The sequence below is a fragment of the Cnephaeus nilssonii genome (assembly GCF_951640355.1).
Source record: "Cnephaeus nilssonii genome assembly, chromosome: 10".
Lineage (NCBI taxonomy): Eukaryota > Metazoa > Chordata > Mammalia > Chiroptera > Vespertilionidae > Cnephaeus > Cnephaeus nilssonii.
This window is the reverse complement of record NC_137081.1, coordinates 47,924,894-47,940,717: the sequence shown is the minus strand read 5'-3', so window position 1 is coordinate 47,940,717 and position 15,824 is coordinate 47,924,894. Positions and strand designations below refer to the sequence as shown.

Genomic DNA, 15,824 nt, shown 5'->3' with positions numbered 1-15,824 from the left:
TAAAATATTGCTCGAGAATATCCAAATAATGAGATACGTTGACTGCCAACTCTTTGAAGTGGAACCTATGGCCCAAACTTGTCCAAAAAATTGATACTTAATGTTTATTTATTGAATACTGGTAAATGAATATAAAAGAACAACTACATAGCTGCCTACCCAGAGGAGGTAGAAGATGCCTTTTCTCAATATAATTTGTAGTCTCATACCCAAAGTATTCATGAAATTAAAAGTTTCCACTCAGTTAATTGGTATTTCCCTTTAGGAATATAGTTCTCTCATAGCTTTGTGTTTTATTTAAAGCTATTCAATTATAGCTTCTGTCAACAATCTCTTCAAGTTTGACTCAGCTAATTTAACTTTCCAAAAAATAGAAAATAATTCTGGAGACTTCAATTTATAACCCTGTAGGGGAACATGCTTATGAATTCTTGGTGAAAATGTAAAAAGAGGTGATCAAGCAAAATTGTATTTTCAGTGTCATCTGTTTTTTACTTAGAATCATCCGTAAATAGTAGATGGTAGAGAAAGGGATGTGATTTCTTCCCTAGTCTAATTTATAATATAAAGTCATCACTTAAATCACTACCATAAATATTAGAGTACTTCTTACAGACACTTGCAACATTAGTGATTTCCATCCAGGAGATGACTCGTTAATGTAACATTGAAAATTATACCTAAATGGATTCATTGAAAAAACATGATCTTGACACATTCTCCATTTCTAAATTTTTTAAGAATAAGCCAAGAAACTATCTCCCCAGAATACTCTTTATGCCTGTTTAAAGAAAACCTATAATTCTAAGGAGAAAATATACAGGAAGGCTTCATATATCCTGTATAAATTTTTTCTCAGTGTTTGGGACTCACTGAAGGTTTAAAGAATTATATTACACTTTCTATTTTGACCTGTTATGCAAAATTCTTGTTCTGGTGTGTTTGGCTTGCTAATATCATCTATAATGCAAGAATTTTCTTATTTTCCTATTTTTCTGAAATCAACCATATAATTGAATTTTTCAGGTTGCTGAATATTTGATTAAATCTGTGACAGTCAGTAGTACTACTTAGAGCTAATGCTGCATCTCACTTGACTTATGGGTAATTTATAAATACTGATGCATGATGCATGACATTGCAAAGCAGCAGGCAGTTTCATGCATCTGATAAGTTATACCTTATAGGACACTCATGCATATTGAAAGGAGCTTTTTATTTATCAGTTTGACTAAATTAATATGTCATATTTCTTCTTTTCATAGGCTGCCAAAATGGCAAATTATGCCAAGTTTCAGAAAATGTGTGATCTCCTGTTTGTTATGTTCGCCATGGTTTTCATCACCACGCGACTGGGTATATTTCCTCTCTGGTGAGTGTGCCAATCTTCTTTCTAATACAGCTACCATTCCAGATAGGCTTTATGAATCATTTTCCTTGGGAATTTACACCAAATACTTAGTAAGAGGCTTAAAGAAAGTGAGGGAGTAACATTGTAATAACTATGTATGGTGTCATCTGGGTATTAGACTTATTGGGAGGATCACTCCGTAAGTTACATAAATGTCCAATCACTATGTTGTACATATGAAACTAATATAATGTTGTATGTCAACTGTAATTGAAAATTTTTAAATTAGAAGTACATAAATAATACTATTTGGGAGGAAGTGAGAGAGGAACTCCAGAAACAGCTTGATTTCTTCTTCCCGAAGAGGGTTGCACTCTTTACGAACGTTTCCCACAGGAGAAACGTTAGTGAGAAAAGGATGTGGCTACATAGGTTCTGAAGCCATGGAAAGCTATCATTTTGGGGTCCAGTGTAGAATATGATTCAAAAACCTTAAACATGAAAGTGGGACTTAATAAAGGGAATGTGGTGTTGCAACCAGCTATCCATCAGGCTTCTCCTATAGCAGGGGTTCACAAAGGGTGTCCCCGGACTGACAGCAACAGCGTCACTGGGGAACTTGTTAGAATTGCAACTTATTGGGCCCCAATCTGCGACCGACTGAATCACAGACTCTGGGGGTGGGGCGTGGCAACCTGTGTCTTCGCAAGCCTTCCTGCCGCCTCTGCTCCACATTGAAGTTTGAGAACCACTGTCCTATGTAATTCTGCTCATCAGCTGTACGTATAGCTAAAGCAGATGGAAGGAATAACCTAAAACGAATCCCTAAAACTCGCTATGGCTAGATGTGTTTTGTTTTGTTAAGAGCTAAGAAAACAATATGACAGCTATTGATGGAATTTGACAATCTTTCCTACAGAAAACAGATCCACCGTCATTAATCATTTTTTGGAAGGCTATTACTCAAACTAGAAAAACACTGAGACTTCCATATCACTTAAAGTCTACCATTGATGGCAGATTTTTCCCCCTCCATTTTTAGAAATTGATTTGAATGGAAAATTAAAGCAATGGAAATGGGAGAAAGCTGAGAAATGAAGGCATGCAATGATACCTTGCTTTCCAGCCCCAGTAGAAAAATAAATGGGGCTTGTCAGTGAGTAACATCTATCACTAGAGTTCCATACACAAATTTCTCTCTCTCTCTCTCTCTCTCTCTCTCTCTCTCTCTCTCTCTCTCTCACACACACACACACACACACACAGTTTCTTCTTGAGGCTAGTGGCCCTTTTGGTCATGCTTGTTATGAAAATCATTTCCAAGCAGCAGTGTGTAGTCCAGTAGGCATTTATGGTTCTATATGGTTGTAAGAAGGAAACATTCAGGTAATTTTGAATATAATGTGTCTGTAATTATGTCTGGATCAGGGATCTTTCAAGATCATTAGCAAAACTAGTGATAAGAGTTTTAGTAGAAGAAATTCGAGCAAAATCCAGGAATTAATTTCTAAAAGAATGTTAGGAAGCTTTTCCTACTTTGTATTTCTGAGAAACCTGAGTGTTTTAAAAAAAAATAAGCTTCACTCTCAAGTATTCGATTTTTTTATTTTCCTTTAAGGGTAGAATTAAAATTGCGATGTACCTCTTCTCCTTTCCAGGAGTTAATGTGTGAAAAAGCTCTTCAGGTTTAGACAGTAATGAGTTACCTAGAACATAGACCCCAGAATACAGAAATGATGTAATCTATACTAATAAAAAAGTAATATGCTAATTAGACTGGGAGACCTTCTGGGAGACCTTCTGGATGTCCTTCCGGACAAAGCCATGGTGGTGGGGCCGAGGCATAGGTGGTTAGGGGCGATCAGGCCAGGAGGGGAGGGCAGTTGAGGGTGATCAGGCTGGCGGGGGTACATTTGGGGGCGAGCAGGCTAGCAGTGGAGGCCAGTTGTGGGTGATCAGGCTGGCAGGGAGGGCAGTTGGGGGGCAAGCAGGACAGCGGGGGAGGGCAGTTGGAAGTGAGTAGGCCAACAGGGGGCACAGTTGGGGGTGATCAGGCTGGCAGGGGGGACAGTTGGGGGCGAGCAGGCCAATCGCGGGGGAGAGTTGGGGGCAATCAGGCCGCAAGAGGGGGCAGTTGGGGGTGAGAAGGCCAGTGGGGGGGGCAGTTGGGGGCAAGCAGGCCAGAAGGCAGAGTGGTTAGGGGCGATCAGGCAGGCAGGCAGGTGAGCAGTTAGGAACCAGCACTCCCAGATTGTGAGAGGGATCCCAGATTGGAGAGGGTACAGGCCAGGCTGAGGGACACCCCCACCCCCACCCCATGCATGAATTTTGTGCACCGGGCCACTAGTAGTTTTTATATGAAACAGAAACTTGGGTCCTTATAACTTCTAAGCTAGAGGTTCTTACTCTTGGTTAGAACCCCCTGAAATTGTATGAAAAACATGTGTGTGTGTGTGTGTGTGTGTGTGTGTGTGTGTAATTTTTTCCTGGGGGCGGGGTATGGCTTTATCAGATTCTCAGAGAGATCTGTGACTCCTGTCTTCCTTAAAAACGTGCCTTTTGGAAAACAGATTAAGTATACCCTACCACTTCTAGCTGGAAACACTTAAGAATGTGAAGATTTCTAGTATGTCATCTGTAAGCTTTCTCTTCACTAGAAAGCATATTTAATTCCTTCTATTATCCCTGCTTGTCATTCTCTTTTGTTTGATTCTCATAATTCCTCTTGTCATGATGTTCCAAATGTGAACTGGCTGGTACAAAATATAATAAACCAGGCTTTATTTATAACTGCGCTTCTTCCCGTGCAGCTTGCCATTGCATCAGATTTAATAAGTAGCTTTCACTGTGTAGCAGCGATGACCTGATAAACATCGGAGCTGCCTCATCCTAAATTTACGAGGTCTTTTCATCCTAAATTTATTTCATTTTTATATATTTTTATTTCTAATTATGGTTTATTTGTATAATTAATTATACAAACTAATTTATTCCTGCTAGATTTCATCATGCTGTTTTCCAATACTCTATTCCTAGAACCCCTAATATGGGGGTCTTCTGAACTATATCCAATGCTATCTTTATTCCTCCCACCTTTATGCTACTTGCATATATGTCTTTCATGCTTCCCCCAACTCAATGAAGAAAAAAGTTGCCTCAGATGAACTCCTGATACACTCCTGAAGAATTTCTTTAGGCTGGCCTCATTTTCTCAACCACCAGTCTTTCTTTATGATTTTTCTACTTATTAACCCTTTGAACTCGCTTGCTTTTTTCGATTCCTTTATTCTACTGCTAACCGTGTCGAGTCACACTTGACATCCGAGTGCAAAGGGTTAATACCTTAAAACTGCTGTCATCATGCCTGCTATTTCTCCACATTTCTAAGGTGTAATAAGACTAATGGCCCTGGCCAGTATGGCTCAGTTGGTTGGTCATCATCCTGTACACCAAAAAGTTGCCAGCTCAGTCCCCGTAGGTGGCATGCAGGAGGTAGCAGGTCGATGTTATGCTCTCACATCAATCTTTCTCTCTCTCTCACCCTTGCCCTTCCTCTCTCTATATTTTATAAGAGATATAAGAAAGGTTCAAGGTCTTATACAAGTTAAGATTTGCTCTGTGTTTAGGACATCCTCTGCACATGTAGAGGAAGGGTAAAAAAAGAATAGTGGGCCCATTTGGCATAACTTAACTTTAGGGGACCATTGTTGGCTCCTGGCTCTTTATTTTGAAACTAGAGGCCTGTTGCACGAAGATTCGTGCAATAGGCCTTCCTTCCCCTGGCTGCCGGCACTGGTTTTCTTCCAGCACTTGGGACCCAGGCCTTTGCTCTGGCCGCAGCAGAGAAGCCAAGCCTCTTCAGTCTTCAGTCATCTTCAGCCTTCAGTCTTAGCTCCGTGACTGCATATGCAAATTAACCCTCCATCTTTGTTGGGTTAATTTGCATACTCCTGATTGGCTAGTGGATATTGCGGAGGTATGGTCAATTTGCATATTTCTCTTTTATTAGTGTAGACTAGAGGCCCGGTGCATGGGAGGACTCCAGCTGGCCTGCCCCAATGGGGGCCGATCAAGGCCGGGCCAGCCTGGGGGAGGGGCCACAGGCAGTTGTCTGGTCGGCCCCACTCCCGATGAGGGGGGCTAATCAGGGGTGGGGCCAGCCAGGCCAGTTGGCCAGCCTCAGTGGGCATCATAGCTACTGGTCATTCTGGCCATTCCGGCGTTCCAGTCGCTGGCTTTTTATATATATATAGATACTCACCCTCATGTGCTTGATTATTCATTGGCAAAACTGAGCTTGCCAGTCTAAAACTTCCAATCTTTGTGTTTTCCATGTTGTGTGGGTGTGGACTGTTAATCTTCCCACTTACTACCATTTTTAATGTACTTAGTGAATTTATTGGGCACTTACGGTGTGGCCAGTACTGGGCTGGATGCTGAAAGTTCAATCAGACAATAGGGCTTCCCTTGGAGCACTTGGAGCTGAATCGCTCCAGGTCCCCTCAGTATTCTGGTTTATAATTTTAACGACGTAGAGATTATTTATTTTTGTGGCCATTTACTGGAGATAAATAATATAAATGGATTGCAATATTCAATAGTTTGGTTGAGGTGTACTAAGGAGTTCTGCCAGCTAATAAAGCATTATAGATAGAGTATGTGTGTGAGAAATAGTCACTGGCTACGGGAGGGAAAGTGCTGGAGGTCGATAGGACTTAGGTTTTAATAAGCATTTCATAGACTTATTTCTCCTTCAGATATTTGTGCTTCCTTTTGGAAGAAGAAGCAAAATTTTTCCCTGTGCTTTCTACTTCTTTCCATTTTCAGTCCATTCACTTTGGAATCACCAGCAAAACCTTCCATGTTCCTCCTGACTATATTTGTGTTCCCACGTGAGCCATCAGAATTTTTGTAATTCATGGGTTTAGTGACACTTGTTTCATTCTCTGTTGCATCTTTGGTTCATTTGTGTCATTGCCTCACAAAGACATACATGTGAGTGGCCTTTTCAGAACCGTGCACTGCCCAGGCTCTCTTTTGGTTCCAGTACACCCTTCTAGAACAGTACTGTCCAATAGGAATGTAATTCAGATTTAATAGTAATTTTAAATTTTCTAGTAGCCACATTAAAAAATAAAATGTGCCGAAACCGGTTTGGCTCAGTGGATAGAGCGTCAGCCTGCGGACTCAAGGGTCCCAGGTTCGATTCCGGTCAAGGGCATGTACCTTGGTTGTGGGCACATCCCCAGCAGGGGGTGTGCAAGAGGCAGCTGATCGATGTTTCTCTCTCATCGATGTTTCTAACTCTCTATCCCTCTCTCTTCCTCTCTGTGAAAAATCAATAAAATATATTTTTAAAAAATAATAATAAAAAAAATAAAAATGTGACATCCATTTCAGTGTTTCATTTAACTCAGTATATCCAAAGTAATATCATTTTAGCATGTAATCCATATTAAAATGGAGATACTTGTATTCTTTTATTACATAATGAATCTTCAAAATCAAGAATGTGTTTTACTTACTGCATCTATTCAAAGGTATTTTAGCCTTTACATTGTAGTTGGACAGTCAGTGATTTGGTCCTTTTTGAGTGTAAGCTTATCCATCATTGTAAACTGTTACCATTTTCATTGATCTGCATGTCTTTCGTCAACTCCCTCTGTGTGTAAGCCCTAAAGTTCTTAACAATTTTCCATATTTTATGAAGCTGTGGTTTCTATTGGCATATATTCAATCTCATTATAGCATCTGTCACAATGCCTTGCTCACAATGGCCACTCAATAATACCTGTTGAGTGAATTAGGTACCTTTTATTCTAAATGGTCTCACATCTGTTTTCTTAGTTGAGCTCCTTAAATCATTGTGAAGTGAATAGGTGCAGTTTCTCCCTTATTAAACAGAGAAGACTGATTCATTTAGTCAATGATTTACCTAGTTTCTCTGGACTCTGGTCTCCTGCCATTGGTTTAATTCAGAAAGTACTTTCTAAGTTCCAGTTGTTCTTCCTACAATATATTATCTTCTTTAAGAGGTAGGCCACACACACACACACACACACAAGAGGTAAGCCATAAAGTTATTTATGAAATATATTTTTTGGTAGTTGTTACATAAAGGGTTATTTTTATATATATTTTATTGATTTTTTTTACAGAGAGGAAGGGAGAGGGATAGAGAGTTAGAAACATCGATGAGAGGAGCATCGATCAGCTGCCTCCTGCACGCCCCCTACTGGGGATGTGCCTGCAACCAAGGTACATGCCCTTGACCAGAATCGAACCTGGGACCCTTCAGTCCCCAGGCCGACGCTCTATCCACCGAGCCAAACTGGCGAGGGCCATAAAGGGTTATTTTTAAATGATTGTCCTTATCATTCTGCCCCAGATGTAAGCATTGTCATCTCTCGGCCATACATTAGAATCTGGTAGCAAAAAAGGCAAATCCACAAAAATCTTGAAAAGGAAGGAGCATTGTCTAGTCCAGTGGTCGGCAAACTGCGGCTCGCGAGCCACATGCGGCTCTTTTGCCCCTTGAGTGTGGCTCTTCCACAAAATACCACGTGTGGGCGCGCACGTACAGTGCGATTGAAACTTCATGGCCCATGCACAGAAGTCAGTTTTCGGCTCTCAAAAGAAATTTTAATCATTGTATTGTTGATATTTGGCTCTGTTGACTAATGAGTTTGCCGACCACTGGTCTAGTCAATAGAAAGACTGCTTGCTTTGAGTCATAGTTCTCCCCTTCACTGTGTGTCTAAAGACCAGGTGTATAACTTCTCTGCATCTATGTCCTAATCAGAAAAATAATAATAATAACAAATCCTCCACCTATCAACTAGGAAATGTTAAGGATCAAATTAAATATTGTTTGTAGCAATAATCTATAACTATAAAGTACTTTATAAATATTAAGCACTTAAAAATAAGTTGTTATAGGTAGAAATCCCCATTGTGGTCATATATTCAAAATTTTTTATTATATTTTATGACCTCCTATTATTCTAGATCCGTGGTCGGCAAACTGCGGCTCATGAGCCGCATGCGGCTCTTTGGCCCCTTGAGTGTGGCTCTTCCACAAAATACCACGGCCTGGGCGAGTCTATTTTGAAGAAGTGGTGTTAGAAGAAGTTTAAGTTTAAAAAATTTGGCTCTCAAAAGAAATTTCAATCGTTGTACTGTTGATATTTGGCTCTGTTGACTAATGAGTTTGCCGACCACTGCTCTAGATTCATGAACCATAACCATAGGTATTTTGAAATAAAATTATCTCTCCAATTAAGAGACTCAAAACAATTTTGTTTTAGTTACTTCTGTTCTTAGCATTCAGTGAGTATGCACAAGGCTGCATTAATTCCTAAGTGACCATACCTATCCTTAGCCACCACAAATAACCAGTACTATTCATAGACTCTCATAGCATTTTATAAAATGCAGGTAGGCTAGTTCTTTGCTATAAGTCACAGACTCACAAGCCATTAGCCAGCCAACAGTGGGCATACCACAGTTACCAGAATCCCTTCCCATGGCCCCATGATGACTTTCCACCTCCATTCATGTCCCACCAATGCCAGCCCCTGGGCTAGAGGAAAGTTAGTCAGATATGTACCTTTAATGGTCTGCAGCAATCCAGACAGAAGCATGAGACTTCTTAGAATGTTTCTGTTGATCTCTGTCCTATACAATAGAGGGATTATTTGCTGATTTGCAAGGTTTCTGCAATTAAAAAGAAAAAAATTATAGAGGGTTCTTGATCACTTCTTACCATTTTCCATAATAAGATTTGAAATTCATATAGATGCATATGGGAATATCATCTTCTCTGATTATTTTTCAAAATATATTTTGTCACAGTAGTGTGGCTATTATATGCTTTTCTGAATATCTGGTAAGATTAGTCTCAGAGTTCACAAATTTGGAGAAGCTGGGTTTTTTCCCCTCTGGAATTCCTTGATAGATTTTTCTCTGAAATTATTGTTGGTGCTGGTTTGTGTTAAATATATTTGAAAGAGATAATATGAAACCTGATATTGTTGGCTGTTGGGTATTTGGGCATGTTTTTAATAATACGTATATTAGTATTAGTAAATACCTTTTTAAGATGGGGTTGAATTATATGAAAATAATGTCAATTGAGATTTATTATCTCTTCATGTGAACATAATAATTTTAGTATAATTTCAAGATTAAAGGACTAGACCAAGAGTCAATAAGCTATGGCATGTAGGACAAATCAGTCCATTACTTGTTTTTATAAATAAAGTTTAATTGGAACACAGTCTTGCCCATCTGTTATATAGCATCTTTGGCTGCTTTCTGCTACAATGGTTTGAATAGTTGGGACAGAATATATGGTCCGCTAATCCTAAACTGTTAACCAGCTATGTCTTTTTTTTAATGCTCACCTTTTATGCTTTTATTGATTTGAGAGAGAGAAAGATCGGTGTGAGAGAGAAACATCAATTGGTTGCCTCCCGTACGTGCCCCAACCAGGGATAGAACCAAAACCTTTTGGTGTATGGGATGATGCTCCAATCAGCTGAGCCCCTCATCCAGGGCACCAGCTGGGTCTTTATAGAAGTTTGTCAACTCCTGGGCTAGGCCATTAAAAATGAGTCTGATGAGTCATCAATGGAGTGATCTGTTTTAAAAATATCTGAGTATTGTAATAAAGTCTAATGCCAGGGTCAGAGGTTTGAAAATTGTATATTTGATGAAGAGCCTCACTTATTTGAAAGTGATGCTTTATGGGAAATACTCTAACAGATGAAGAACGCATGTCCGCTCTCTTCCATTTGCTTATGCTTTATACAGCACAGTTGTATACCAGGCTAGTCCTCTCCTCCTGCACTCATCCCCACCTCCCTGAGTGTGAACTTGCCCCTCTGTCCATACAAAACCCCCCTTTCAACAGTCCTGAGCTCAGCCTCGGCCCCGCTTCTGCCTTCCCATTGCCTACTTCCCAGTCTGGACCAGTACCTGAGCCATCCCAGAAACCCTTCCTGCAGAACCCCAGTGTGCAGGGCTCTATGGCATTGTAGGTGGAGGCCACCCTGGCTGTGTCCTTTCATTCTCAGAACTTCCTCTGGGATGGCAGTATAGGCAAGGAGATAGAACCTCAGCATCACCAGCATCTGTGGGAGTCACCCTGTTCCTTATGGGGATATAGCTTATCAGGTATTATTATTTAACTTTTCATGTCTTTAGGACAAGGGAGCAAACAGTTTGCAAATTACTCATAGGCAAGGAGCCGCATTTTTTTTTTTTTTTGAGCCGCTCATTCTTTATAGATCTCTTCAGTGCACTTCACTGTGAGCCTGCTATGTGTCGGGCACAGTGTGGATGTTAGGGACGTAGATATTGATTAGGTTATGAGTCCAGGAATATCCAGCACTTCATCAAAAAATATTTGTTACATGAATGAATGAAATTTTAGAATCTCCCATGCACTTTGGCACAGTCACGACTGAGATTGCAGCCCACGTGTGTCCTTCCTTATGCCACAGAATAGGCCAGTCAACGTTGACATGACTCAGGAGCTTTCAAAAGTAGGAGCATTCCTGCCACTGAATCATTTTGCTCAGATAGAATTTATAGAAACAAAATTGTGCAATTGTTTCATAAGTACTGCCTTTGTCCTCAGATAACAACACAGAAATGCTTAATTTAAAATGCTAAATGTCAAAGATTTGGAAATACAGGAAGTAAATATGTATATTTTAAAAATCATAGAACAAGTGGATATGCTGAAAATGCAAATTGTGACTAGGAGTCTGGTCAAAGGAGTGACGAGTACATGTGGGAGGTGGCTCCTGGTTAGGGCGGCATACAGGGAGGAAATCGTCGAGAGGTTTCAGGACAGTGTAGGAAGGGAGCACCTGCCCAAGAGAAGAAGGAAAAGAAAAGGAAATACAGAGCATCTTTCCTCCATCCATGGGATAACCCAAGAAAGTGAGCAAGAGAACCCCATCCCAACAGTAATGATGTCTGAGGGCCCTGGACAGTTGTTCCCAGTCACCATCAGGGACTTCTCACCTGGCTTACATCAGTCCAATTTGTAGCAAACTCTGCATCTCTCAGAGCAACTTGCACCAACCCAATTTAGCTGTCTTAATTCCCTTTTTTAATGGACAGCATATAAACCCATGCCAAATTTTCATAGACACTGTGTCTTAGATTACTTTGTATTCCATAAAATCCCAAGTTGTGCTTTAAATAGAGCAGTCAGAGAATAAATATACAATTTGATTTGTTGGTTGCTAATACATGGTGTTGTGATCTTTCAGTTATATGTTTAGTGGTTATGAAGAAATGTAGTATGAAACATTAAGTGAAATATTTACCAAAACTTATTTGAGCCTGACCAGCGTGGCTCAGTGATTGAGTATTGACTTATGAACCAGGAGGTCACGGTTAGATTCCCGGTCAGGGCACATACTGGGGTCACAGGCTCCATCCCCTTTGGGGAACGTCCAGGAAGCAGCCAATCAATGATTCTTTCTCATCATTGAGGTTCCTAACTCTCTCTCCCTCTCCCTTCCTCTCTGAGATCAATAAAAAAATATTTTTTTAATAAAAACTTGTTTGAAGAAAAAGTTCTGAATACATTCCACTTTTTTAGTGGCATATAGAAATGGCCAGACTGAAACAATTCCAAATGTTTTTCAATTCTGAGAGGTAAAGAAGTACTATTTTAGTTCCGTAACAGTTTTAGATTGTCTTTTTAATTGACATGTAAATATAGTAAAATGTGTTTAGTGAAATGGAATAGTCTATTAACTATAATTTCATTGCCCAATGGGGAATGCTAATCAGATAAGGAAATATTTTGGATTATTTCCCAAAAGAGCCTCCGGGGAGTGCCTTGGGTTGCCTTTGTTCCAACCTAGTCTCCTGTTTTCTCACCTGCTTTGCTCTGCAATCACAGTTGATGGGAAGGATGTTAACTTGAAACAGTACAAGATTATGAACCATCAAATAATAGTAGAATATTTTTCAGTAACTTTTTAAAAATTTATTGTCTAAAGTTTTACATATGTCTCCTTTTCCCCCGATTGAACCCCCCCTTCAGTAACTTTTTATTATGCTTTTTGACTAATAATAAATGAATAAAACAAAATAAGGAAAATTTTCTAGTTATCATTATGTTAACCAGGATACTTCCATTAATCAAGATTATAGTCCAACAGTTGTTTTTGTTCTTATCCCATGGACATATATAAGAATGTCTTCTCTTGTCTTCTACTGAAGAGCAAAGACATTGATAAAGCAATGACTATTTTAAGTTGAATAATTGAAGCACCACGTGAACACATTCTGCTCAGTCAATTCAGGAGCTTATGTGAAACACTGAAGACATTTTTCTTTGTGTAGAAGTCTCTTAAATTACCTCCCTTTCCCAGAACACTACATTATGTTAGGAGCACAATTTTCAAAGTCAGCACTTTATTTAAAAGGGTCAAACCCTCTCCTACACATTAAGGCTACAATATCTTCCAGAAATAAGTCAGGTGCTTCACAAAATAGGTTAAAGCTGCTGTGATGAAGTACTGAAGAGACAGCTTGATGCCTCTCTCAGTAGTGAATTATTCATGGTGCTTGCCCCCCTTTTCCTCGCCATATAATTGCATTTATTCCAAATTGTGTCCCCCTCATGCCATTCAAAAATTTAATTAGATGTTTGAGTCCCCTATTCGCAGTAGCCGTCACAAGGCATTTACCTGAAGCGCTGTTCTGGCGCTATTGTTTGATAATTACTCAGTTCCTGTTCACCCTTCTCTGCTCAGGAGTGAATTGCTACAGGACTGGGACCGTGTCTCATTCTCCCTTTCAATTCTGATACTGTGACTCGCTGTGAGTTTGCTGATTTACCTTACAGATCTCTATGATTTGTTGTAGGTCTTAATTCAGAATTCACTTTCATAAAGGCATTCTCCCCAGGAAGGTGGTTTGTTTACTTTTTTCAATGTAACAGAATATCTTTTGATTTTCTTTCTCACTAAACCTGGGAGAAATAATCTGAATGCCAGAGTCATGCTTATTTAAAGTTCCTCTTCTCTTAAGTCACATATTGTAACTAATTCCGCTACCATAACGTGCCCACCCCATGCTATCCCTTAAAGCTGGTGTTTGGAACCAGCTTTCTTTCAGACCGAGGGCAGGGGTGTAATGACTTGTGACTATTCTTGCTTTTTTCTTCTTTTGAGCTTGATTTCTACCCATTCTTCAAAGGTATGAGGAGGTGATGAAAGCTTGCCTTATTCTGAAAATAAGTTGCATACACAACTAGGATCATTGCTTATTTTTATCCCCTGGCCTGTTTTTCTTAAAAGAGGTGAAATAAAGTGGTGTTTTACTGTGTGTGTATGTGTGTATATATATAATAGCTAGATGATAGGTGGATAGATATTTTATATGTATATTACATATATTTACCATATATAACCATATATCTTATTGATCTATATCTAAATAACTACATATTTTTGCATAAATATATATTATTTATCATATATAATTATATTTATAGATATAAATATCTACACTTTAAGTAAATATATATTACTAGAGGCCCAGCGCATTATTAAATCGTGCACGTGTAGGGTCCCCTCGGCCTAGCCTGCCATCAGGGCCATGTCCACCACAACGTGATGCCTTGCACGCTCCGTGGACGCTCTCAGCTCTCGCCCTCCCCCCCCACCCCACCCCCCATAGCAGGAGCACCTCCGCTCACCACCTGAGGACCCGGGCCGTGCTCCCCGCCCCTGCCCACCCCTGCCCACCCCATGCCCATCCCCCGTGCCCTCTTCGCTGCGTGGCCCTGCCCGCCCGCTGCATGCCTTGCTGCGCCCTCTTCGCGGCACGGCCCCCCACCAGCCCTGCGCAAGAGCCGCGAGTCCCAGCCCACAAGAGGTGCTCCATGCACCTCCTGGTGACCGGTTGTTTGGTCGTGACACCATTACGGTGTCACAACCACAAGTCTTTTATGATATAGATTGATATTTATATATTTTATTTACATATATATCATTAGTGAAACCTTTGCTTACTCTTACCAACATCAAATAAATACCACACCAGCTGCTCCCATGAGTTTATGGGCTTTCTTTTTAGTAATTAAACAGCTGAGACTATTGATTGCTGCCTTCTGCAAAGGGAATAAAATTGAATGACGTATTTCCCACATAAATTGGCCTTAATGGCTTTGAGATTTCAGATAAGGCAATTCCCTTGCATACATGAAAACCTAACAGTTTTATTAAGACTGCATTTTGCTGACACTTTTTGTACCTGGAGAGTCTTTACACTACCAACGGGTCTCAAACGTGCATACCATAATTTCTCTCAATGCTCAGGATTTGCTTCCCGGAGACAGTGTCTTGAGCATCTTGAAAAGTAGCCAGTAGATTTCCAAACAGATCCAGACTGTTGTCTCCTAAGGAAAGAGGGAAGAGAGGTTAGTTTTTCTTGTAAAATGATGTGCTGTCCCTTTGGAGAAGGAAAAGAAATATTTGACAGTAAGGTATGTTAGTTACTTGTGTTGTCATTTAACCAAGTGACTAATAGTTGAATAGCAGTATACAAAGTTATATTTTCCTAAGGTATAAACAGTTCAGCTCCAGCACAGGAAGAAGACTAAGTACATTTATATTGACTTCCAGCAATAACAGAGGCCTTTGATGATCATGAAAAGAGCTTGAAAGTAAATGGAATCACGGTGATGGGGTAGGTTGGGGTGATAGGGATCTCACCCAAGAATCTGAATGGAAACAAACACATATATGATAGTCACCTTGTCTCATGACTAACGTAGTTTATCCTCAGGAAAGTTTCTTGAGCCTCCTATTTGAACTTATGAAGGGAAAAAATCACTGACAATAGTTTATCTATTTTAACCACTGATCAGAAAAAGAAGAAAGTCTACAGTATCCAATGCTGCAAGGGAGATCAGGACAAATGAGACCACTGATCATGTGAAATTGTGTGTGTGCCCTTCTTCATCTGTAAAATGAGAGAGTGGAAATAAATATCAAAGATATCTCCCAGCTCTAAAATTGTTTGATTCTATGATTTTACAATTACAAATGGGTAGGTAGGTGACCTTCCAATAAGAAATTTTGGTAGAGTATCCCTTCAAGGGATTTCTGAGTGGGGGATGGAGGGTGGGGACAAGTGAATGGTGGGCAAGAAAAAATAGTGGACAGAGAGGACTTGTTTAAGAAGTTTGTAGTGCATAGAAGGAAAGAAATGAGATGATCATTAGATTGATTACAGTATTGATTGAAGATTTTTACAGGATACTGGACATCGGTGCTTTTTCTAGAAACAGAGGAGGAAGAGTACTTGTAGGTTAGTGAATTAGAGAAGTGAGTCCTGCTTTACAGAGATGTGAAGGAGAAAGACAAGTATCCAGTGTTGGTTCCAGTTAGATGACTTCTCAGGCACCCATGATTCCTTGGGTCTGTGTAAAGGA

The 15,824-nt window shown here is 40.0% G+C and overlaps 1 protein-coding gene across 1 annotated transcript in view; it reads left to right on the top strand.

Moving 5' to 3' along the window:
• Positions 1-15,824, top strand: part of CERS6 (ceramide synthase 6) — a 263,770-nt gene that overhangs the window by 208,688 nt on the left and 39,258 nt on the right. Inside the window, exon 8 of the mRNA XM_079782839.1 lies at positions 1,266-1,372. Coding sequence (XP_079638965.1) covers positions 1,266-1,372 — 107 coding nt within the window. The remainder of the gene's footprint in view (positions 1-1,265; positions 1,373-15,824) is intronic.